The 26,479-nt window shown below is 48.9% G+C and overlaps 1 protein-coding gene across 1 annotated transcript in view; it reads left to right on the forward strand.

The window, feature by feature from the left end:
* Window positions 1–2,473: 2,473 nt before the first annotated feature.
* TMEM132B (transmembrane protein 132B) overlaps window positions 2,474–26,479 on the forward strand; it is a 216,224-nt gene continuing 192,218 nt past the window's right edge. Inside the window, exons 1-2 of the mRNA XM_047093190.1 lie at window positions 2,474–2,585; window positions 2,816–3,707. Coding sequence (XP_046949146.1) covers window positions 2,474–2,585; window positions 2,816–3,707 — 1,004 coding nt within the window. The remainder of the gene's footprint in view (window positions 2,586–2,815; window positions 3,708–26,479) is intronic.

A 26,479-nucleotide genomic window follows, 5' to 3' on the forward strand; every position in this document is an offset into this window, starting at 1 on the left:
ACAAACAAGCTAATTAACATATACATTACCTCCACCGAGCTACTGTGTGTGTGTTTCGATTTGATTTAAAATCTGTGCTCTTAGCAAATTACAACGTACGATACAGGATTGTTAACTGTGTCACACGCTCTATGTTAGATCTCCAGAGATTATTCATCTTGGACAGTTGAAAATTTGACCCCCACCCCCACCTCACGCCCCCAACCCCGGCCCCTGGCAATCACCACTCTAACTCTGACTATTTTAGGGTACACAAGCAAGTGAGATCGTACAGTATTTTGTGGAGAACTGGCTTTCTGAACACCTTCCTGGGGAAATAATGCATCAGCCCCTACGTGGTTGTATCTTTTCCCTAATCTCCTCATTATAATTTTGTCATCCTCTGGGCCCGGAAGGCTCACCAAGGACAGCCCTGAAAAGGCACCCCAAATGAAATCAATAGAAAAGTCTATTTTGCAGGGGCACCTGGGTGGCTCAGTCAGTTAAGTGTCCGACTCTTGATTTTGGCTCAGGTTTTGAGATCGAGCCCTGTGTCCGCTCTGCGCTGACAGCATGGAGGCTGCTTGGGATCCTCTCTCTCTCTCTCTCTCTCTCTCTCTCTCTCTCTCTGTCTCCCTCTGCCCCTCCCCTGCTTACACACATGCTCGCATGCTCTCCGTCTCAAAAATAAATAAACTGTAAAAAAAATAAAAAGAAAAGTATATTTTGCAGAATTCGTAATGGTTGCAGAAAACAGTGTTACCAGGAGTTAGAGTGTATGGAGTGGTATTTGTTTGCCTTTTGTCAACCAGGGAGGCTAAACCCACCCGTCAGGTTGCATTTCTTCTTGCCCTGGCTTTAGGGCTGGAGATTTATTTCAGGGCAGGGGAGAAGCCCTGTTTGTTCTTGGCTTGATTTGCCAATCCTGGTTCCTGGTGGACTCTCTTTATTATTAAAAAAAAGTTTAATGTTTTTATTTATTTTTGAGAGAGAGAGAGAGAGAGCGAGCATGAGTGGGAGAGGAGCAGAGAGAGGGAGAAAGAGAGAGAGAGAGAGAGAGGGAGGCACAGAATCTGAAACAGGCTCCAGGCTCTGAGCTGTCAGCACAGAGCCCGACACGGGGCTCGAACTCACGATCCGTGAGATCATGGCCTGAGCTGAAGTCGGACGCTTAACCGACTGAGCCACCCAGGTGCCCCTACTGGTGGACTCTCCTTAGTTTGAAAAAAAGCTTTTTGGGTCCGTGTTTTCCCATTTGAAAGTAACATACACACATGCCTATAGGGATACATACACACATACACATGCTTATGTATATGTATATATTTTAATTAACAAAATAATACACAGCTGTCACAAATTTAAAGAAAGTAGATGTTAAAAGGTGAAACCTTTTCTCTTTGGTTCTATGGACACACAAACATAAATATACTATATACATGTGTATATATACATAGGGAATCTTGAAATAATACCCAAGTAGGATCATATATGATACATTTGTAATTTTTTATACTTACTGATATATGGTGGACATTTTCCCAAGTATGTTTATGTAGCTCTACCTCATTTTTTCTTAGAGCTGCCTGTTATCCACTGTAAAAATGTGCAGTGTAGGGGCGCCTAGGTGGCTCAGTCGGTTGAGCGTCCGACCTCGGCTCGGGTCACAATCTCACGGTTTGTGGGTTCGAGCCCCACGTCGGGCTCTGTGCTGACGGCTCGGAGCCTGGAGCCTGTTTCAGATACTGTGTCTCCCTCTCTCTCTGCCCCTTCCCTGCTCACACTCTGTCTCTGTGTTGCAAAAATTTTTTAAAATTAACAATGTACAGTTTATGTCATTTTCTGTGAATAAATCCTTAGAATGGTTTCATTGAACAGGTAGTGGTAATAGTAACAGTAACAGGCAAAGACTGGCTGATGTTTATGGGGGTCAGCACGGTCCTGAGCACTTCATGTTTACCGACTCATTAATTCCTACAATAACCCAGTAGGGTAGGACTTCTGTTTACCTCCTACTTTATATGAGGACATTTGAGGGACAGAGAGGCTAAAGTCACTTGCTCAGGTCGATCAGTCAGGACGTGGCGGCTTCAGGATTCACATGCAGGCCCCTGGCCCCAGCACACGCGCTCCTCAGTTTGTTCGCAAAGTGAAACTTCAGCCGACATCCTTGTAGATAAATCAATGTCTGTGCATTCTCCCTGGTATTTCGGGAGGAGAGCTTTCTAGAAGCGGGAGTGCTGAGCCATAGCTTCGCCCTCGTTAAAGTAAGAGTCACGGAGATGTCGGGGCGCCTGGGTGGGGGCTCAGTCGGTTAAGCATCTGACTATTTTGGCTCAGGTCGTGGTCTCACAGTTCGTGAGTTCGAGCCCCGCGTCGGGCTCTGCGCTGACAGCGTGTGGAGCCTGCTCGGAATTCTCTCTCTCTCCCTCCCCCCGTCTCAAAAATAAATAAATAGACACTAAAGAATCCCCTTAAAAAAAGAATCGTGGAGATGTCGGAACGTGCGGCGCGTCTGGGAGGGATGGGCAGAAGCGTAAGTATCCGAACGACGCAGCAGGTGGAGGTGCCCCACGATGGCACGTGGGCTCGGGTGGGCATCACGGGTGTGCAGCCTCCTGTCTGTGGGGTGACCCCACAGAGAGGTCCTGTGAGCCCGCAGGCTGTCGGATCGGTGGCAAATGGGCTCCTTCCCACTCAACACCGGCTGCTTTGGGGGAGTCCCCGAAGAGCCCTGTGCTGGGGCCCGGCGTGGCCAGGGGGCGGCGGGGGCAGACTGTGCCCCTCACGCTGGGGCCCGGCCTTCATTCTTCCTCTGCTTTCCTCTCCCGCACAGAGACCGAGAGCCGAGGGATCGTGGACAGCCTGCAGAGGTTCTCCTCGCTCCCTGCCTACCTGCCCACGAGCCTGCGCATCGCTGACGCGGAGGAAGCCTTCTTCCTGAAAGAGGCCAACCAGGACGTCACGAGGAACTCCAGTCTGCAGGCCCGGGTGGAGTCACTGTTCATCTACCGGGCCCGGAGCCCCCCGACCGTCAACGCCAGCTATGGCCCGTTTTCAGCGGAGAAGCCCATCCCCCAGGACCTCTTGTTGACCTCCACGTCCTTCGGAAACACGGAGAAGTTTCCCTTCAACTGGAAGCTGAAATCTCACATCCTCGACAGCTCCGTCTACTCCAACAGGCCCAAGGTGCAGACGCTGTTCTACGTGACTGGCACGCACTGGGATGACGGCGACCCCGAGGAAGACCTCCCGTGCGTCAAGATGTTCGCCTTCCCCGAGGCCAGAGAGGTGGCGGCCAGCTGCCGGCTGCGAGGGGACCCGGGGCTGTGTGTGGCCGAGCTGGAGCTGCTTCCCGAGTGGTTCAGCTCCGGGCTAGACCTGGAGCCCGAGGAGGAGATCCCTGCCCTGCTGGGCGGCACCGCCATGGAGCTCTTCTTCTCGCTCTACCCGGCCGACCAGGCCGGCCAGTGCCTGCTGGAGGAGGACGGCAAGTGGGAGAACAACATCCACTCCGGCCAGGACGGCCCCCGGCAGGCGTCTCCGGCCCGGGAGAGGATCGGGAGTGTGGTGGTCTACCCGACCCAGGACGACCTCAAGTGGTCCCTGGTGAGCCTGGACGAGAACGTCGTCGTCTCGGTGCCCCTGAACCTCGTCCGGGAAGGGGACACGGCCACCTTTTTGGTCTCCCTGACCAGTGGCTCTGTGGCAGACCACTTCACTCTCAGGTAAGTGGCCGGGCCGGGTCGGGCGGGGGAGAAGTCAGCTTGCGGTCAATGAGCTGTCCGTTAGGAATGGGGTGTTGGTCGTCTGCCGAGTGCCCAGGATAGCGAGGAGACTGACGGACACGGGATGGGGACCGACGCAAGATGACAGAGTAAAGCAGGATATTTGGGGGTGGGCCCTGGGCACCTGCATTTTCTGTAAGCTCCCTGGGTTATTCTGCTGTGAAGCCAGGAATAAAAACAGGTGCTCTGAGAGCAGCATTTCAGGCTGGGAGCTAAGCTGTCACATGATAGTCTGAACCTGTCACTGCCGGCCTTGACTTGGCGGACAGAACCCTGTCTTTGCTGCCCGTAAGGCGAAACTTTGCAGATGAATTCCACCTTCTGACTACGCGACCGAGCTTTCTGAGATAGTGTCCCCGACCTCTCAGGCTTTCGTCGGTAAAGAATCCTTTGGTCAAGGAAACCAGCAGTCTCTATCTGTACGATGAAGATGCAGTTTTAGGGTTGCGAAAAGTGGGGAGCTTCTCTGTGCTGGGGGGCAAACCCGTCTTCAGCTTGTTTTGCTCACGAAGCTTCGTGGGATACCGGTCGGATCTGTGGCTCCGTCCTGGGGCAAGCCTTCTAGCTTCTCTGGGCTTCTGTTTCCTCATCCGTAAGGTCGGGATACTGACGGGGCGCGTCTCTCGGGGTTGCCGTGGGGGTTGATCAGGTTAGTGAGGCTCTTGGCACAGTGCCTGGTCTCAACACCGGAGGCTAGCCTGTGGTTACCCCCTAGCGCTCAGAGGCCAGGGGGCTGCCCAGCAAGGCTTGCTTTGTTTGGTTGCAGGCGAGACGTGGGAATGGATCGTTAATGCCAGACCCCGCACCTGTTGGGGAGTGTGTTCGTTCGAGTTGAAAGGATCCCGAGGCTCTGGGCTCTGGCAGATCCCAAGAGGGGTTTAGCCGTCTGCAGGAAGCACGGTTCCTATCTGGAGCCGCTTGAGTTAGTCTCGGTGACAACTGAGTCAGAACTTAGCTTGGACCCAGTCCTGTCCCAGCCACTCCAGTGGTGGGGCTGGCGTGGTCTAAAGCCCGGCTCTGGCCCTACAGAGATTCCCTTAGCTTCAGATGCTTGCAATAGCCCCAGGAGGGCAGGGGTCTGGCTTCTGCACTCATACCACAGAGTGCGTGCCTCCTGTGCGGGCAGACATCACTAATCGACCACAGCTCTTCAGCGCTCCCCCCTGCCGTGGCAGACAGTGTTAATGGACTGCAGCGTTGAGCCCAGGAGTCCCTGCAGCCCCTACCAGTCCCTGCGAAGGTGGAGTGGTTGACATTTAACTTATTTGCCCTCCTTGGTGTAGAGAGAACATTGTTGGGTGAGGAGTTTGAGGAAAGGGAGAGCTGATGGTCTGGTGGCCAGGGGAGCCTGGTTGGGAAGGCATTTCAGGCCAGGGAAATGACATAAATGATGGGGGACGGAGAACGGTCTGGGCCACATTCGAAGCTGTTGACATGCACGGACTCACGGAATTCTGCCAACAAACGACTCAAGGAGACGAGTACTGCCGTTATCGCTATTTTTCCTGAGGCACAGAGAGGGTAAGGAGCTGGCCCGAGGTCGCACAGCTAGAGAGTGTTGGGTGTGCAGTGGTCGGCTCTGGAAGGCCCTGGGGGCCCTTCGTCCCCTCATAGCACCCCCTTCCCGCCTGGCAGACAGGACGGGCAGCTGGCGCACCCGGGCTATGCACGCCCACCAGCCATCCCAGAGCTGAGGGTTAACTTAGGGAGGCGGAGGCCGATGCGGCTGGAAGAGGACCCCACGTGGAGAGTGCAGGGGGCCCCGAAGCGTCATCGTGGCGGTGAGCAGAAACCCTCGAGTACGCTTCCCTCCCGCCGAAGTCGATTGGAGCGCTGAAGTGGGTTCTCACAGGGACTTTGCCTTGGGAGGTGGAGCGCGAACTGTGGGTGTGGAAAGAGACTTGGAGAGTTTAGGGGTTACCTGCTGAAGTCATGAGTAGGGCGAGCACTGGGTTTCGGGCACGGGTCTGCATTTGTGAGCCAGGAACCCCCATTTGAAACACTCTTCTGGGCCGTCCTCCATGTCCCGATGGGGACCAATCTCCACCCGTTGAACCATTCTGGGTCAGCATCGAGTCTCTTGTCGTCCTCCGTCCCTACATAGGACTGTTCTTTTTTAAAACAAATTTTTTTTAAATGTTTATTTATTTCTGAGACAGAGACAGAGTGTGAGCAGGGGAGAGGCAGAGAGAGAGGGAGACACAGAATCCGAAGTGTTTTTATTTATTTTTGAGACAGAGACAGAGTATGAGTGGGGGAGGGGCAGAGAGAGAGGGAGACACAGAATCCAAAGTGTTTTTATTTATTTTTGAGACAGAGACAGAGTGTGAGCGGGGGAGGGGCAGAGAGAGAGGGAGACACAGAATCTGAAGCAGGTTCCAGGCTCCGAGCCGTCAGCACAGAGCCTGACGCGGGGCTCGAACTCACAGACCGTGAGATCATGACCTGAGCCAAAGTCGGTTGCTCGACCGACTGAGTCCCCCAGGCGCCCCAGGACTGTTCTTTGTTATGCTCTGTTTCGTGGCCAGAGAAAGAAGGCTCTGAAATTGTGGCTCACCCAACTGAGAACAAACGAGTCAGAGCTTCCTACGCCAAGGGAGCCAGTCACCATCACCTGTGTCTGGAGGAGACTCCAGGGCGGGCGGGAGTCGGGGGGCTCCTGGTGGAAGCCAGGGAAGGCTTGGGTCTGCTCGGGTCGGAGGCTGCCGGTGTGGGGAGGCTGGAGGTTGGTTAACGAGAAGTGAGCATCCTCTATGGTGGCCTTTTCTGCTTGGCCCAGAGCAAGAAGCAGAGGCAATAACAAGGGAAGCCGGCAGCCACACCCCAAGTTCAGACCTTTCTGGGCTGGCGACTGACTGCAGAGGCTGTGTGGTCCGCCCTTTGGTCCTGGTCGCTGCAAGGTGGCGGGTCGGAGTTTTGTTACTGTACTTGGCCCATTTGTATATTCAATCTCTCAGAATGAAACACTGTTTTTAGGCCTGGGGAAACGTGTTATTTCCCAGCATAACCGATTGTCTGTTCTGATCGTGTCTTTTATGAATGAAATGTGGCATATTTCACCCTGGCTCGGAAGAGGCCTTGGATCAAAGCAGGAACGTGCGAAAGATTTGCCGAGATCTAAGTGCAGAGCCGGAGACGCATGGAAGGGGGCGGGGGGCAGACGTGTGCGTCTTCACTTGTCACGTGGCTGTGCTTCCGACCGCACGTCGTATCGGGGCCAGTTTGAACAACACTTGAGTTGATTAATCTCTAATACCGAAATAGCTTCTGTTAAACATTAGTATCTGAATCTGGCCATGCCTTGCAAAGCCTTTCAGCAAAGGGGTAGTAAAGTGGTTGGGAGGGGCCGGGGGCTGTCGGGAAGGCAGTGCTAGGCTGGGCTCAGGTAGGTCTTTGTTACACTTCCAGGAAAGGTTGAAATGCCCCGAAATCTTCCCCGCTCCAAATATAATGTCCCCGAGAGACCCCGGAGAATTTATGCCTGATTTATTAAAACAGCCCTTTCTCAGCTCCCACAGAGAGCCCCTTGGGCCGACCTCCCGTCCCGTTAAGCAGTGGTTAAGATCATGGGCTCTGGAGCCAGGCTGCCCGTGTTTGAATCCTGCCTCTGCCACGTTCCAGCTGTGTGACCTTGGGCAGGTTGCTTAATCTCTCTGTGCCATAGTTTCCCCTTCTACACACGGGGACAGCATATGCCTTGAGTGACTCTGAAGTGTCAACTTTGTGCTCAGACAGGTTCTTCCATCATCATCTGGTAGCTGAGGCCAAATCCCTAATAACCGTGATTGGCTTTTCTCATTCTCTGACACTCTACGTATGAGTGACAGCAGACCGTGGGGTGCTTCCTTGCACGTATCCGGAATCGAACTTCCTCCATCGCTGTGACCCAGGTGCTAGCCAGGGTCCTCTCTCGGCTGGACCCCTACAAGAGCCTGCCTGCCTCCTCCCTTGTCCCCTCAAGTCTCTTCTTGTGCAAAAGCCAGAGTCCTTCCACCGGCCTACAGGCCCCGTATGATCTGGCCTCATCATCTTCTTGAGCTCATCTGCTATGACTCTCGCCCTCACTCCGTCAGCAACAGCCACCAGTGTTCTCAAGGACCCCGCCCCCTCCCAATTTAACACTCGACCCCTGTCCCACTACCCCCTGCCCTGCTCTGATTTCTGACATATCACTTGACGTGTCAGTGACCTAACGTATCATTATTAATGGTTCACCTCTTCTGGCTAGAATGTGAGGTCTATGAGGCAGGGACTTTGATCTCCTTTGATGTGTCCTAAGGATCTAGAACAGTATGTGGTACATACTAAGTGCTCAGCAAACATTTGTTGGATGAATAAATGAATTTGGAGGTATTGCAAAGCATTGTTCTTGGACATAGGGTATGAATTGTCAGGACTGTATGAATTCACGATGTAAATAAATAACAGCTTCATAGCTATTGAAGGCTTACCCTTTGAGTCTCCAAATCTGGCAAGAGAGTCCTCTTGGCTGTAACGTGAGAAACGATTCACCATTTCTGATCAGACATGGTCTGTCAGTAATCACTGATAGTAATCACTGAACTTCAGTAATTCACACATCACCTTTGCAGTCTTTTTGTCACGTTAGGTACCACCGTGTTCCTCCTTCGTTAAGTGAGGTCATATCCATGTGCCTTCTTGCACTTTTTATTTATTTTTTTCTTTGAATTAAAAATACTTAAAAAACATATATATATTTAAAAAGGAAAGCTAACATTTGGCACCGTAAATAGAACCCAATATAACTTGTTCCTGTGAAAGGGTGTTATAAAAATAAATTTCAGGAACAACAACAAAACACTACTAAGTTCTAAGTACGTATCCTCAACCCGCAGAAAACTGTGAACTTGCAGCCTGGCCTCTATTTGAATATTTTTTTTTTAACATTTATTTTTGAGAGAGAGAGTGCGAGCAGGGGAGGAACAGACAGAGAGGGAAACACAGAATCGGAAGCAGGCTCCAGGCTCCGAGCTGTCAGCACAGAGCCTGACGTGGGGCTCGAACTCACAGACTGTGAGATCATGAGCTGAGCCGAAGTCGGATGCTTAAACGACTGAGCCACCCAGGAGCCCCCAACCTGGTCTCTATTTACAAGGGGGTTGAGCATGTGCTGTAGGGAATTGAGTTCACACTCCCAAGTTCAAGTTCACATTCTCAATGGAGGAGGACAGTAAAGAAGCAAGTGAGCAAAATTATGCGTAACTGGAACCCATGCTAAGTGCCATGATGGAAACAAGCAGAACACAGCATATTTACATTTTATTTCATTTATTTTTAAAACATTTTGTTTTGGAATAACTTTAGACTTAGGGAAAAGTTTCAAAAGCTCCAGTGTCTCCTAAGGCTGACATTGCACATAAACACAGTGTGAGTATCAAAGCTATAGGAGATGAAATCTTGGAAGAAACAAACAAACAAAAAGTGGGAAGTTAACGTGGGTATAAATTATTAACCCACCTACAGGCATTATTAAAAACTTCCAGGGCGCCTGGGTGGCTCAGTCGGTTAAGCGTTGGATCTTGGTTTCAGCTCAGGTCATGATCTCACAGTTTTATGAGTTTGAGCCCTATGTCAGGATCTGTGCAGAACTTGCTTGAGATTCTCTCTCCTCCTTCTCTGCTGCTCCCCCACTCATGCTTTTCTCTCTCTCAAAAAAAATAAGTAAATAGGGGCGCCTGGGTGGCTCGGTTGGTTGAGCATCCGACTTCGGCTCAGGTCATGATCTCACAGTTCGTGGGTTCGAGCCCCACGTCAGGCTCTGTGCTGACAGCTCAGAGCCTGGAGCTGCTTTGGATTCTGTGTCTCCTTCTCTCTCTGTTCCTCCCCTACTTGTGCTCTGTGTCTCTCTCTCTCAAAAATGAATAGATTAAAAAAAATAAGCTTAAAAAAATCGTAAAAGAAAACCAAACAACTTTCAGTTGTTCCCATAATGCCCTTTTTCTGCCCCAGGGTCTAGTTCAGGGTCCCACATTGCATCAAGATGTCCTGTCACCTTAGTCTGCCGAATTCTGTTCCCTAGTCTTTTTTTTTCTCTTTCATGACCTTCATAGTTTTGAGGCATGCCGGCCAGTTATTTTTGAGAATATTTCTCAGCTTGAGTTTATCTGAGGCTTTCTCCTGATTAGGTCAAGGATGTGCATATTGGGCGGAAAGCCAACGAGGGGCTGTGTCCTCAGTGCGTCATACAGGAGGTAGGTGATGTTGTCTGTGTCTTATCACCGGTGATGTTGACCTTGGTTACTTAGCTCTCCACAGCAAATTTGTTTTCCCACTCTTTGTAATTAGGAATAAAAACATCTGGGAAGATACTTGGAGACTATGCAAATATCCTTCTTCACATTATACTTTGGCTCATGAATTTCGGCATCTATCAGTGATTCTTCCCTAGAATGTGGTAATTTTGGTAAAAATTTATTTACTTATTCATCTGTTTTATCAGTAGGCTCTACCTACTGACTGAGCCAGCCAGGAGCCCCTAATGTGGTAATTTTTAAAGAAGTCAATTAGAAATGAATATTATAGAACAGTCTTGGTTCTTCCTGGTCACTTCTTATTTGAATGTACGTAAAGAAGTGAGCCAATAAGCAACTCGTTAAGACTTTGTCTGCTGGGTTCTGGAACTAAGGAAGATTGTCTGTGCCCTCAGGGGCTCTAGAAGGCTTTGAGGGGACTGAACGTTCTTGACTCGAAGCATCACCTAGAAATGCAGTAAGCCCCTGAGGAAGCTGTGTGGACAGGGAGTGAAGCCAGAGAAGGGACATCAGTGCAGTCCGCAGGAGTTAACCAGGGCAGGCTTCCCAGAGGAGGAGCCTACGGAGGATGGGTAGCTTTTGACTAATGAAAGGAAAACGGGAGGATGTACATGGGTGGGGCAATATGACCAAAGAGTGTGGTGTTCCCGGGACACTCTCGGGGGGCACGTTTTCCGAGTGGTTAGAGTTAGTGAGGCTTGTGGTCAGATCTGAGCTCCTCCTTACTGACTCTGTGACTTTGTGCAAGTTACTGCACCTCTCTGAGCCTTCCCTTCCTGTCTTGTGTAATAAAACTAGTCCTAGCACCTGTCCTTCAGGAAGGCTGCGAAGAGGAAACAAGATCACGCAGGAAGGCACTTGGCCGTGATTTTGCCCGTGATGTTTGTGCCACTGTCGGCAGCATCTGAGTGGATTCTGGATGCTTCCTCCAGTACCCGCTGCGGGGGACCCGATACTCACCACAGCTACCGAACGAGCACCTGTCACGTTCCAGGGTCCCCATTAGACTCTATGTGTATTATCTCGTATCATCCTCAGGACAGCTCTGGAACTTCCCTGTGTCCACTACTTAGAGATAAGGAACGGGCTCCGAAGCACTTGGTCACTTGCCCGAGGGTCGCAGGGCCAGAAGGGGACAGAGCCAGGACTCCAGCCAGGTCTGCCCGCTTCAGAGCCCATACCTGTCTCATGGTCCCCCGTTTCGGATGTTAATAATCTCAGCGCTTACTTTCACGCTTAACAAAAAAACCAGCAACCTGTTTGGTGAACGTGACTCAGGTGCGCCACAAATCCGGGCTTTATTAATTTCCTCCCCAAGGAAAACTCCGATTTCCCAGACACAGGAGCTCTGACACCTGCGGTCGTGAAGCCCAGATCAAGTCTAGAGCGTAGGGCTGAGATTTCGGCAGAGCTTAGGAAGGAGGCAGGTGATCATTTCCCAAACAAACCATGACTTGCTCAGCATGTTCGACTAGCCCCGCCGAGTTTAGTCAGCCTGTTTCCATTACTTAGTACATGGCGAGTGGCCCCACCTCTGCCTTGTTCTCCCTCCCAAGTGCGCTGGAGTCTGGGAGCTCTGACGGAGGCTGGCAGGAACGAGTGTCAATGTCAGAGGCTTGAGGATTCTAACTATGAAAGGGGATTTCGATTTGCGCAGAGAGCTTTAGACCAGGTCACAATTTTGGAAAATTGGAGTATTCCCAGATTATAGTGGTGCCTGAAAATGGAGTGAATGATGAGCTGGGCCAAGCCACGCTTGGATGTTTTGGGTTTTTTTAAATGTTTATTTTTATTTTTGAGAGAGAGTGAGGTGAGGGGTGGGGGCAGAGAGAGGGAGGGAGAACGACACAGAAATTGAAGCAGGCTCCAGGCTCTGAGCCGTCAGCACAGAGCCCGATGTGGGGCTCGAACCCACGAACCACAAGATCATGACCTGAGCTGAAATCAGATGCTTAACCGACTGAGCTACCCAGGCGCCCCTTGAACTTTTTTAATGTTTATTTTGTTTTTGAGAGAGAGAGAGAGAGCGAGAGCGAGAGAGCAGGGAAGGGGACAGAGAGGGAGAGGGAGACAGAATTGAAGCAGGCTCCAGGCTCTGAGCTGTCAGCACAGAGCCCGACGCGGGCTCCAAACCCACGAACCAGCAGATAATGACCTGAGCTGAAGTCTGACACTCAACTGACTGAGCCACCCAGGCGCTCCCGATACTTATCACTGATCCTGGAAGTTGTGCTAGGAGGTTGACATGATTATCTTCAGGATATTCTCTTGCCCGTGGGCATAGTGGGGCAGCAGCAGTTGTGGTGGGTGTTCCCTTGTGCCAGGTTTTTGTCTCCAAGTGGCTGGGATGTGACTGTGCCTGACCTTGTCACTCAGACTCATGACCCTCTTTCCTCTCCCTCCTTAGGGTTGCCTTGTCCCGGGCACCAGCTCCCTGATCGTAATGTTTGCCAGGCGTGGCCCCGTTACATCCAGTATATCACTGGATGATTGTTTCTGCGCGTGTGTGTGCACATGCACGTAGGTGCGTGTGTGTGTGAAGGTGCATGTGTCTCTCCTCTGGTTTGGTTTGACCAGTGGTGGGCCTTGGCCAGAGACTGGGCAGTGCAAAGAGAGAAGGGACAAGACAGCTGGTCTCCCTCATCCCGTCCTGCGGAGCCTCGGAAAGATACGTGACGTCCTCAAGGCCCTGAAACCACGAAGTCAGGATCTGAACCCAGGCCTTTCCATTCCCAGAATCTGAGTGCTTGGCTACCATCGTCTGCTCAGAGAGGCCACATCTTGATAATGGTTTTGCTGCAGCGTCCATCAGACAGAATGGATAAATAACTAAGCTAAATATATATACAATGACTTCTTGTCACAGTTGTTGGATGAGTCTCTAAATTCTAAGTTGAAGGGGAAGAGGAGAGCAAATTATCAACTCATACCTACAGCAGGATACAGTTGAGAACATGCAGTACAGTTCTGTTTGCTGTGTGTAAATGCGTTCGTGTGTAGTCAGCGGCACAAAACACGCGTGGGCATCGTGAACACCAGCAGCGAGGGAGCTGGTGTGAACGTACCCAGGGAGCTTCAGCTGTGTCTGTGTGTCTTAATTTGTCAAGCATGTTGGTCGGAGTTACGAGTGTTCATTTGTTCATTTTGCCATTCCCCGTGCTCTTTCAGATGTGGGAAGTATTTCATAATTGTAGTTTCCCCAGCATTTTATTGTGAAAAATCTCAGACGTAGAGCAAAGTTGAAAGAAATTGATGGGGAGAATCCTTACGTCCACCACGTAGACGCTACCATGACTATTTTGCCACACTTGCCTCATCACTTACATCTCCATCCATCAATCCATCTTGTTTTTGGATGCATTTGGAAGTAAACTGCACATATCCGTTCCCTTTCTTCTACGTAGTTCAGCATGCACACCATTAGCTGGGATTCAACATTCACGTGATTCACATATAGATCAACGTATGGAAAATTGCCATCTTAGCAACATGGAATCTTTCAGTCCACGAACATGGCGTATTTCTCCATTTTATTTACGTTTTTAATCGTCTTCAGAAGTACTTTGTAGTTTTTAGGGTATAGGCCTTGCATGTTTTTTATTAACTGTATTCTTTAGTATTTTAGTTTTAATTAATATTATAAATGGGGTTGTTGATCTTTTTTTTAAAAATTTTTCTAATTTTTCATTGCTATGTGTACCAATACAGTTGGCTTAAAAATTTTTTTTTTAGCTTTTACTTATTCTTGAGAGACAGAGACAGAACATGAATGAGGGAGGAGCAGAGAGAGGGGGAGACACAGAAACCAAAGCAGGCTCCAGGCTCTGAGCTGTAGGCACAGAGCCTGATGTGGGGTTTGAACCCACAAACTGTGAGATCATGACCTGAGCTGAAGTCGGATGCTTAACTGACTGAGCCCTCCATGTACCCCAAATACAGTTGCCTTTTATGTTGTGTCCTGCAGCCCTACCAAATTCACTTATCTTGTCTTTGTCCTTAAAGTGTGTCTCTTGTAGACAGTATATAGTTGTGTCTTGTATTTTTATCTACTTTGACAGTGTCTCTTTTGGTTAGAGAGATTATTCCATTGATATTTAGTGTAGTTACTGATGTGGTTAGACTTAGAGACACCATTTTATTATTTGTTTTCTATTTGCTTTGTCTGTTTGTTACTTCTCTGTTCTTTCCTTCTTGCCTTTTTTGGGGATGATTTGAATATTTTAAAGAATACAAGTTTAAATTTTCTGTAGGTTTTTTAGCTGCACTTTCTTGAATTATAGTCCTAGTGGTTGCTACAGGGATTGCAGTGTATACACTTTTCACATTCTACTCTGAGTCACCACTTCTTGTAAAATGTAGATAGTGGGTCCACTTAACCACCTCTTATGCTAACGTGATTTTATGTAGTTACATTTTAAATGCCCTAGAAGACAATATCATAATTTTTGCTTTAAATAGTTTTACGTATTAAAAGGAAATTAAGAGGAAAAGCAAAAAAACAAAAAACAACCACCCCCCCCCCCCAAAAATAGCTTTTTGTATTCATCTAGACTTTTGCCATTTCTGATGCTTTCTTTCCATTCCTTTCTGGGGGTCTGTTTTTTCATCTGGTGCCATTTTTCCACAGCATGAAGGGGTTCTCTTGGGTGTATTTTTGGAGTACATATTTGCTGGCAATTAATTCCCTTTGTTTTCTTTTATCTGAAAATGTTTATCCTCATTCTGGAAGAGTATCTTTGCTATTTATGGAATTCTAGATTGGAAAGGTTTTTTCCCCACTTTTAAAGATGTTTAGCACTTTATTTTTTTAAGTTTATTTATTTATTTTGAGACAGATAGAGAGCATGAGAATAGGGGAGGGGCAGAGAGAGAGGGAGAGAGACAGAATCCCAAGCAGGCTCTGCATTGTGAGTGCAGAGCCCAATGGGGGGCTTGAACCCATGAACCATGAAATCATGACCTGAGCCGAAACCAAGAGTCGGACGCTTAACCGACTGAGCCACCCAGGTGCCCCAATGTGTTGTTTTTCTTTTTGTTGCTTTGTTTGTTGTCTCTGCCTTTCAACAGTGTGACTACGATGTGCAGAAGCATGGCGTTTTCAAGTTTATCTTGCCTTGGGTTTGTTGTGTCCTTGAATTTGTACATTTATGTCTATCTCCCACTTTTGGGAACTTTTCAACCATTTTATATAAAAAAATTTTTTTTCTGTCTCTTTTCCTCACTCCTTTGCATGTCAATTATAGGATATTATTTAGATCATTTGCTATTAGATAACAGTTCCCTGTGGCTCTGTTCATTTTATCCCCCATTTTTATACTTGCTCTTTTGACACTTGGGTATCTTCTATTGACTTATCTTCAAGTTCACCGAATCTTTCCTTTTCATCTCTATTTGGCTATTAAGTTTATCCAGTGAAATTTCACTTACAGATATTGTAGTCTTTAGTTCTAGATGTTCAATTTTGTTCTTTTATTATAATTTTTATTTATCTGCTGAGATTTCTTGGCTTTTCATTCACTGAGAGCATGTTTTCTTTTCCATCACCGAGGCCAGTTATAAATTCGCTTTAAAATCCTTTTCCTGTCATTCCAACGTCTAGGGATCCCAGAGTTGGTCTCCGTTGATTGTCTTTTCACTCTTGAACGAGACTTCTTTTTTCAAATGTTCAAATTTTGAGCAATTTTGGATATTAATCTTGGATATTAAGAACGTCATGTCGTCATGACTCTGGATTTTGTTATTCTCCACTGAGTGCTGTCTCCTTTGTCTCAGCAGACAGTTAATTTGGATGGACTGGACGCAGAAATCTTTTGGGTCACAACTCCAGTCTCGGCATCAACCTTTTGTCTTGAGCTGAGACGTTCTGAGGCTGGTCTGCATATACATTGTTCGGGGTTCAGCCACAGATATTGGCAGGTGTAATTTGGGCGTGTCCTCTCCTGCTCTTACCCTTCCATGATTCCCTTCTCTCTCTTTAGCTGCCTCAGAGACTACAGACTCAGTCCTCTGCTTCCCCCTGCTGCCCCCGCCACCTCCTCCACCCCCATGCAACAAAACAAAACAAAACAAAACAAAACTCCTGCATCCCTCCCATGGGTGGTGCTTCCTCGGCCTCCCACAAGGATGATTGCACTATCTTTCAGGCTAAATACAGCAAAAATGGGAGAGTCCTTTCTTAGAGCTGTCCTGCTCTGAGTGGGTGCTCCCCACCGTGATCGGCCAGTTTCTGTTCTCTCTCCAGTCTTCAGGTAGCTGCTGTTTCCCTTATGCCTCACTTGCTGTCCGCAGGTGAGTGGGGTTTCCTCCGTCCTTCCCAGGAGTACGTGTAGCCTGTTTATATTTCTTGTAAATACTGATAGGACTGGATTTATGTCTGTTCTTCTGCTATTTGCTGTTCATTTGCCTCATCTTTTTTTTTGCCCTTCTGTATTCCTTCTTTCTTGATTTCCCTTGAATTAATCAAATATATTTTGTGATTCCATTTTAATTAATCTGTTGCGTTTTCTAAAGCTGTATCTCTGAATTTTAAGTGGTTGTTATAGGGATTTAATATGCATCTTTAACCTTATCACGATGTGATTGGTGTTGACATTTTGCTACTCTGGGTACAATGTATTTACTTCGGAGCAGTGTGGTGTCACCCGCCCCCCCCCATCCTTTTGTGCTTTTGTCGTACATATTCTATTGATACAGGTTGCATTTGGACACTTTGAAGATTCCCGTTATTTTGTAGACGCTCGCTTGGATTTGTCTGGTGCTTCCTCATAATTAGATTAAGGTTCTGTGTCTTTTGCACGAAGGCCACGGAAACGGTGCTGTGTTCTCACTGCGTCCTGTTACGTGGTGCATGGTTTTAATTCGCCCTGTTGCCAGTGAGCTTACTTTGTTCACCCAATTAAAGTGGTATCTGCCAGTGTTTCCCGCTGTGAATATACTGTTTTGCTCTTTGTAATTAATAAGGATTTTGCGGGGACTTACCGTGATTTTATAAACATCTCCTTCCTCACCAAGCTTTCAGTGTATCACTTGTGAATCTACATTCACACCGGATTATGATTTCCTTTTGTTGAATGGCTTTGCCCCGTGGAGGCAGCAGGGAAAGAGTGCAGGGTGGGCAGGAGTAGACAAACCAGGGTAATTATTTTCCTCTGTGGCTGCACCTTCTGTAGGACACATGCTCTCCTCCCGTTGACCCTGCCAGGATTTTAGCCCCCAGTGATGGCCACGGTCCTGGGATTTTGGGTCACACCACCCACAGCCTGTATCTCTGTAGCATAGGGGTGGGATTACTTCTTGCTGTTGCTAAAGCATGGTCTGCTTGGCCATTCACTGGTAGGTTTTTACTTTTCCATCCTGCATAACCAGTTCTCTGTATTAAACCCTCTCTGTTGAGGTACAAAGAGTTGCTTCTGTTTCCCTAGCTGGCCCCTCTTGGTAGAGAGCAGGACCATCGTTTCAGTTTGGGACCCTGACTTTGAGGTTGCCTGTGGGACATTTAGATGGAGGGGTGGAAAGGCCAGGTCCAAATGTGGGTCTGAGGCTTAAAATTGAGGTCTTTCCTGGAGACACAAATTTAGGTGTCTCTGGCAGTTTGATCATAATAATGGAAGCCTTGGGAAGGATGAGATTTTCTGAGTGAAAATCATGAGAAGTGACAAGGTGAGCCTTCAGAAGACCAGCCAGAGAAGGAGCAGGAAAATAGGGGACTGTGACGTCACATGAGCCAAGAGAAGTGACAGGAAACAAGGGGGCGTCAACAGACTTGAATGCTACCTGGAGGTCAGGCAGGAAGGGAAAACGATCCTTTGCATTTTACACTCAGAGGTCACTCGTGACTTTAATGAGATGGTTGATGGATTTGTGTGGATTAAAGCCAGACTGAAGGGATTTGGGGGTACAGTTCTGACTCCAGTTACAATGTGTGGGGTTTTCCCCACACCGAGCAGTTCTGCTTGGCTCATGAGGGTCCCACACTCTGTTGTTTATCACAGTCCTCTTTGCTCCCCACTGCTGCCCCAAAACTGGGTAAAAATTCCGAACCTAATTTCAATGTGTGTGTGTGTGTGTGTGTGTGTGTGTGTGGCGCAGGGGGTGTTCCCACCACCGAAAACCAACCCTCTGACACCAGCTGGTATCCTACAATTCAACTCAGTTCTCACGCTCTCCACCCGGAGAGCATCAGTTAGATCCTACAGGCTAAGGGTTCGTTCCCACAAGACTGCCCCTCCCCACTCCAGACGTCACCCAAGTGCAGGTGGTCACCTGTGCTCCTGACCGCTTGGATCTAAGCCACAGGTTCCCACAGCCCTCTCCAAGGATTTGACACATTTGCTAGAGTGGCTCACAGAATTCAGGAAACTGGTTTACTCACTAGATAGCTGGTTCATTTCAAAAGATATTAAAGGGTAAAAATCAACAGCCAGATGAAGAGACACATGGGGCAAGGTCTTAAACAAAGGAGCTTCTGTCCTCATTGAATTTGGGGCCCAGTATGGTGGCCAGTACATGTGTTTTGTTCAGCATTCTGGAAGCTCTCCAAACCTTGTACTTTTCGGGTTTTGTGGAGGCCTCATTACACAGGCACGGTTGATTGAATCATTGGCTGTTGATGATTGAACTCAGTCTCCAGATTCTCTTCCCTCCCTGGAGGATGGGGGTAAGACTGAAAGTCACAACCTTCTAATCACATGGTTGTTTCCCCTGGTAACCAGCCACCATCGTTAGATGCTTTTCCAAAGTCACCTTATTAACATGAGCTCAGGTATGTTTGAAAGGAGCTTGTTATGAATTATCAAGATACCTTTATCACTCTCCCCACTTATGAAATTCCAAGTGTTTTAGGAGCTCTGTGCCAGAAATGGGGACAAAGACCAAATATATATTTCTTTAAAAATGTTTTTTAATGTTTATTTATTTTTGAGAGAGAGAGAGAGAGAGACAGAGCATGAGCAGGGGAGGGGCAGAGAGAAAGAGGGAGACACAGACTCCAAAGCAGGCTCCAGGCTCCAAGCTGTCAGCACAGAGCCTGACATGGGGCTCGAACCCATGAGCCGTGAGATCATGACCTGAGCTGAAGTCGGACCCTTCACCAACTGAGCCACCCAGGACCCCCATATATTTCTTAGTGTAAGTCACGATATCACAGATGGTGAGTGATCTGTAAGGTATATTACTTAGGGATTCAGGTCAGCTCCATGTAGAAACCCCAAAGAACAATGACCTTACCCTCAAGACAGGGATAGATTTGGAGAAAGGCAGGAATGTTTACAAGTAGGTATCAGTGGATCAAGGGTGTCAGGGCATCAAAGATTGTGTGATTCTCTTGACCTTTACCTCATTGTCACAATATGGCTGCCACGGTTGTGGTCATCATGTCTACGTTTCATGGAGAAGGAAGGAAGAAGAGAAGGGGGTGGCAGTCATGTGGTCCTGAGTCTGCCTTTCTTTAAGGAGCCTTCCCAGAAGCATCAACCAACATCTTTTGACTAATACTCAGTGGTCAGAAGCATTCTCATGCTCAAGCCGGTCCAGCATGAGTAGGGAACTGTAGGTGTTGAAGTGGGTATGCTGCCAGTTCCCTCGCCCCAAATCAGGGGTTTCTTGACAAGGAAGAAATGGAGGAAGGGTGGGGTCTACCACACATGATGTGATGGATACAGGGAGGGCGGTATCTTCTAGCATCATTCCTAGTGTTTCATTGGGAAGAGGAGGGGGTCGTGGAGAGTAAACTGGGGACCCCCTGGTATCAGGGGGCTTTCTTCCCCCTAAAGCTGAGGGAAGCCTGTATGGGTTCTAATGCTGAAGTAACGCCCCAAGTCCTGGTGGTAACGTGGGACCGATTTCCAGGGGCCTGAAGGGACTCATCAGGGTACCTTGTCAGTTTCCAAGACATAATTGGGCAGCTGTCTTACAGAGTGGTAGAGAATTTTACTTAAAAGGGAAAAACAAATAATTACGTGCACAGTAGGTCGGCTCCACGTAATTAATGTGGAGCTGGTTTAATGTCCTCTTTCCGCGTTTTGTAGTTGCCTGCCGATGCCTTGGGCAGCAAATCGTTTTAGAGAGATTCCAAACAGCAGTACCGATCAGAGACGCGAGCTGTACTTTCTGATCTTTTCATTCTGACGGGCGGGGTACTGTTTGGTGACAGTTTCACCAGATCTCCAATAAAAGTGCCGCGTCGTGGTCATCTCTCTGTTGGTTCCTTTAAAAGGAAAACTACACTTCTGCCTCCATCGTGTTAAGGTTGACTGTCACTCACTGTCATTTAGATAGGTTTCATAAAACCAGGAGGAAGGTAGGGAGTTATGTAATGGTGTAACCTCTAATCTATAATGTTAAGGTTAGATATAATTTTTAATTGCATTTCTTTCTCTCTGGTTGGGCTAAATCTACAGAACTTTCTGTAAGAAATTCAGTACTCATGCCTCTTTGTGCTTGGGGTATTTTATTCAAACTTCTGGTCCAGCGTTTAACCCAGCACATTACAATTAACCGAATTTGTGTCAGTCTCTTTGACTGTGAGCTGCTTAACACAGGGACTGCTGACTTGGCAGTCTGTGTCCCCAGCTAGGACTGTCAGCCTGTTTGAGCTCATGAAGCCTCCCTTGAGTTGAATTAAATTTGAAATCCAGAATAAGAAAACTTGCCAGTTACCTCCAGGGTCCCAAGTAATGATTTTTCCTCACTTACGGCAACATAGTTGCACTTGCTACTTAATAAATTCCCTCTAAACGGGAAAACCAAGATCTTTCCCAGTACTCGTGCCCTGTTGGGTTTAGCGGAAGGAGCTTTCTGCCTGCCCTTGGAGTTGGGAGGTCAGGATCAGTGTTTGGAGGTGTTTTCCCCCCCGGAGGGAAGGAGTAGAAATGAAGACGTCCATTTTGCATTGGTTGGGATCGCAATTGGGGATACTCGATGCACAGTATTTGAAATTCTGGTTGGGTTCAAAGTAGAAAGACAGGTGGAGGTTAAAGGCACCTCTGTCGTTGCAAATGTGCGGCAACTGACTGTGACCTAAGGGGGCAGGAGAACGCCCGGCCAGATGTTCGTAAGGTGCTAGTCTGCCTGTCCTGACCCATCTCCCACCACACGCCTCTTTGCTCATCTTGTCCGACTGCTGGTTGTTTTCTAGAAACCACCAAGTTCACTCGCATCTCGGGCATTTTCTTTGTCCTTTCTGCTCCCCCATGGTGAGCGGGGCTGGCCCCTCCTCACCATTTCACTTCATCCCTGGAATACCCCGCTTCGCAGAGAGGCCTTCCCGACCACCCCCGAGGGGTCCCCTATGCCAGCCAGCTTCTGTTATCCTCCCGTGTCCTTCATGGCACTCATCAGTCACCACCTGCAATGAACTAAGCTATGGATTTGTTCACTTTATTGTCCGGTTCCCCCACACTCGAATGTCGGCTCAGTGCAGACAGGGACCCGTGTCCCCTGTGCTAAGAATTGTGCCTGTTTTGTTGTTGGAACTCAGTAAATGGGGAACACATACACCTTCACATCTTGGATATAGCAGTTAACTCATGTGGGTCAATGCCTGTTACAGGCTGAACTGTGTTTCTCTGCTAAATCCATATGTTGAATTCTTAACTGCCCCCTCCCGCTCCAAACAGGGTCTTTATTTATTTGTTTGAAAGTTTATTTACTTAGAGAGAGAGAGAGAGAGAGAGAGAGAGAGAGAGAGAGAATCCCAAGCAGGCTCCGAGCTGTCAGCACAGAGCCTAACGTGGGGCTCAAACTCACGAACCGTGAGATCAAGACCTGAGCTGAAACCAAGAGTCGGACACCGACACCCAGGGGCCCCCAAACAGGGTGTTAATTTAAAAGGATAAAACGAGGTCATTGCATGGGCCCTAATCCAGTATGACTGGTGTCTCTCTAAGAAGAGGAGCGGGGGACACAGACACACGTGGAGGGAAAGAAAACCATGTTAGGACACAGAAGGTGGCAGTTGACAAGCCAAGAGAAGAAGAAACCAACCCTGCAGTCACCTTGATCTCGGACTTCCAGCCTCCAGGGCTATGAGAAAAGAAATTTCTGCTGTTCAAGCCTCCCAGCCCGCGGCGCTTTATTCTGATAGCTCTAGAACCCGAATGTAGCACTCTGTGATGGAAGGAGTGGAAAAGCCGTGGAAAGGCCTCTGCTACAATGGGGTCATGATTCTCAAGTTTCTCGCCTTCCCGAATCCGTGTCCTCTCCTCCACGAGTCCTTTGTTTTCCATTCTGTTGCAGTTTCAGTGTGAGACTTCCAGGAGCGCAGATTTTTTTTTTTTTATCTTTGGAGTGGATTGATTTATTGGGGCCACTGCTTGGCCAGATGTATGATCCCCAAGGATCTTGCTCTGGACCTTGGGTTTGGGGAACACTGTCAGGGAGTGGTTGGCCCAACATCTTACTGAAGTCCTCTCCCTGGAGCTATTTCCTGCATCTGAGATGACTTTTCCACTGAAATTCTCCCGGGGCGTAGGAACTTCTCCGGCATTCTTCAGATTCTCTTGAGGGTTTGCAGAGATGCACAGACCTTGCTCAGCTCACCCACAGACACGTTGCTTTCCTTGTTCAGATGTATAAGGTGGCTGTTTTAACTAGCGATTAGTCAGTCCCTTGAGTCCTAGATGTTTCCTGCCAGGGTTTGACTTGAAACACGCAGACGTGTGGAAGGAGACCTCCTTTGGGGCTTCTGTGGTGTTTCAGCCAAGCCCTCCTGATGCACCTTCCTTTGCAGAACCCCCCCCCCCCGACCGACCCCCGCCATGCTTCTCTTTCTTCCTTGCATGTCTAGGAACCTTTACTCCTGGTTGGCAATCTTGAACCCCTCGGTGCTCTCTAGCTAATTGCAATTATGTGCTGTTAAAGAGAATGGAGAGAAAAAAGAGACCGTTTGTGGCTTGAATGATAAATGAGGAAGAATGGATATTTCCAATGTCGAATACAGGAAAAAACAACAAAAACAACCGTCAGTTTGGGTGGGGGTGCTTCACGCTGCGGGAAAATGTTGAGAGTTAAATTTCATTTTGTAGCAGGCCTCGATTGCACAGCCGAAATCCATAGGATCAGATAGAACATTTCTATCACTGAGCAGGTTAATAAAGCCCCTAATAGGATCTGCTGACCATAAGAACCACAGACCAAGCGGCAGGAAAGTTTTATTTATTTGCCATCTGTATGTAAATTTTGCTATTATGGAAATTGTGTCAGAAATTGGACCACAAGTAGATACTACACAGGGTACTATAATATTTGAGCTAAGATCCAAAAAAAAAAAAAAAAAAAAAAAAGGCCACCTCTGTGTGTGTATGTGCCTACAAATCATCCAGCTCGTTGTGGCTTTCTCTGAGCAACTCCATCTCAGACTCCAAATCTAACCTGTGCTCACGGTGGACAGGCTCATTTGCATATGCAACAGTCCCTCAAAGACGAGACAGCGCTGAGTTTTCATGGGAAAAGAAGTGTGTCCATGCCTGGTGTTATTATTAGCTCTCCGAATCCAGTGCCAATCTGTCTTTTAGTGGCTCCCCGGGTGACTGCAAAGAGACCATTGCATTGCTGAGGGACAAATATTTTTGGAGTTAATTATAGCCAGTCGTGGAAGAGAGGAACACCTCTTTGCTTTTTGTTCTGAAAGAAAGTCAACTGACGCGAAGAAATTAAACCAGGATGGTGGATGTCAGCACTGTTACATAATTAGCGTCCTGGGGTGGCAGAACGAGCGGCTTATTGTGCGGCCAGAGGCTGTCCTTAAGGAGCGGGCATTACACTCTGTCGTGCCCCCTTACGAAGTTGGCCTCCCACCGCTTCATGTTTCCATAGTAACGTGACGGGAGTCCAGAGAAAGTGGCCGATTCGCTTTGGTGAGACCCGCACGTAAACTAAATCACCTTCTGCGTTCCTATGAGTTCTGGATTTCCTTCCTCCAAAAGTGACGCGGTTCTAGAATGACTTTGGACACCTAAAATCAGCCTGTACCTTGCACTTTTGGAACCACTCGTGCAGGGGAGAAATCACTTCGGGTACCTGAGGCGAGCGTTAGGTGACCGAGTGCCAAATACGGTTGTGCGGGGAACATTGAATTACCCAGCGAGATTAGACGCCTTCTGCGTCCTCTGCTGCGCTGGGCACCTCAAGGAGACTGCCTGCGTTCGGTGCCCAAAGTCTTGCATCCTGAGGCTTGCTTCTTAGTTTGTTTTCATTTTGAACGCCGCGAGCCCACGCCCCAGGCTGGGAGCCTTCGGCACGCCGTCGCACCTGGCTGGAATTTAATAACGTTGTCTTGTTTTTATCGTACTTATTTTAGGGATTTCTTGTCTTCATGGAAAGGGATATTGCTTTTTTCTTTTTCATTTAAAGTGCTGATCTGTCGCTCCTCCCCAGATGTATTTATGTAAACCCAAGGAGCAGATTTAAAAGGAAGTATTAAGTAAGTAATACCACAGACGGCACCCAGGGTAAAGCGGGAGACAGTGGCGGGGTACGGGGATCCCCGCAGACAAGGGGAGCTCCGTGGCAGCATGGAGCGAGGCTCCGGGGCTCCTGTCTTGGGAGTGGCTGGGGTGGTTGGCTGGGAGGTGCACTTGCTTCGCTCGGCAGCTCTTTAAGCTCAGCAGGGGCTGCCTGACCTCCCCCTGCTCCAGCTCTCTCTCTCTGTCTCTGTCTCTCTCTCTCTGTCTGTCTCTCTCTAAAACGGGGCCATACCAGCTCCTGAAGGCTATGCGGTGAGTCTAGAGGGAGTCCCCGGCAAGGGTGAATCACCCAGGCTGAGGGAGGTGTTCAGAGAGGGCGAGTTTATCCCCCTCTGCCTCTGAAAGCTGAGGATGCTTGGGACATCTGTCACGCCACGGGGAAGCTGAGTGGTCCACGCAGGGATCGTAGGATCGCACAGCCTCCAGCGAGCTGAGCTGACACCCACGGGCACACCTGTGCATGCAGTGCGGGCGTCAGGATGCTCTGAAAAAGTTCATGTAAAACGAATGCCCGCTCTGCTGTGGGGAGGGGAGGGTGCACTGAGCGACCCGCTTCCCGGGGCACCCCCACCCTCTCTGCGGGTTTCTCCGAGTGCACTCTGGGGGCCTCTGGCACAGAATCCCTTGGGGGAGGCTGTTAAAATGCAGAGGTCCTGGGCCACATTCAGAGCCACCGAGTGGGAGTCACTGGGGGCGGGGCCGGCAAGCTGCAGCTCAAGTGCAGCTGCCCGCTCACCTCCTCCCTGTGCCTCCCCGCTGCGCGCCGTGGAGGGGACGCGCCTGTGCAGGCGTGAAGGTTGTGCTTCTTGAGGGTGCCTCTACTTCGGACGGATGGGAGCCGCCCCCGGGGGTGCGAGATGGAGGTTTCTCACGGGTGGGACTTACCATGAAGGTCAGGGAAGCAAAGGGAGACTCCGGGAGGAAGCCCAAGTCAGAGGTCAGGGGGATTCGGATGCGGGATTACGTGGGGCCAGAGCAGTGCAGGTGGGGCGGAGGTTGGGTAGGGCGGCCTTAGCTAAGGAAGCCTGGAGAACAGAGTGGACGGCGAGGCCACTTCTCGTGTGTGCTCTTGCCTCAGTTTCCCTTCTGTGAAATGGGGATGGTGAAGTACCCCCATGAGGGTCCTGTGAGGAATAAATAATTTGTGTATATTACATATACCAGGGCCTGGCACAGAGCCCTAATTAGGATCACTTTCCTTGTTATTATAATTCTTTCCCACTTACGCAGACCCAGGGTGTATCTCATGGGACACAATGTACATTCTCAGAGGATCCTCACTGAGATGGACAGACCCTTCAGGGAAGGGGAAGGCACCATTTTCTTTAAGGACCACCTCCTTGGAATATGCCTGTAACTGGTTCCTTGCTATGGGTTTCATTTAACAGACGTTCATTGAGTACGTGCTTGGCTGGTGTTTTATTTTTTAAGTTATTTATTTATTTACTTATTTATTTATGAGAGTGGGGGAAGAGGAAGAGAGAGAAGGGGAGAGAGAATTCCAAGCAGGCTGTTGGCACAGAGCCCGATGTGGGACTTAAACTCACCAACCTCAAGATCATGACCCAAGCCCAAGTGGGACACTTAACCGACAGAGTCACCCAGGCGCCCCTCAGCTGGTGTTCTAGAAGTTACTATGAAGCTTGGATGGGGCGCTCACCTGCCAAGATCTTAAAATTCTTTGGGGGATGCAGTGCGCGAATCCAAGCAGATGAGCGACGAAGCAGGGCTTGATGCCTTGGGCGTCTCAGGAGTGTTTTGTAATGTGCGTGTTTAGGGAGGCTACAGAAGCGATGTCACTTGATCTTGACTGGTAAAGTTTGGATAAATGAGGGCATGAGAATAGGAGGGGAGAAGGCATTCTGGATCTGGCAGAGATGGTAACACTGAGTACGGAGCGTTGGGTGGCCCAGGTGGGAGGGATGTTGGGGTTGTAGTCCGGAGGCTTCTGAGACTTGCATTGTGATTAGCCTGGACA

The sequence above is a fragment of the Lynx rufus genome, unplaced genomic scaffold (genome assembly GCF_022079265.1).
Source record: "Lynx rufus isolate CCGP_SWC_20201006 ecotype Redwood Valley unplaced genomic scaffold, mLynRuf1.p SCAF_33, whole genome shotgun sequence".
Classification (NCBI taxonomy): Eukaryota; Metazoa; Chordata; class Mammalia; order Carnivora; family Felidae; genus Lynx; species Lynx rufus.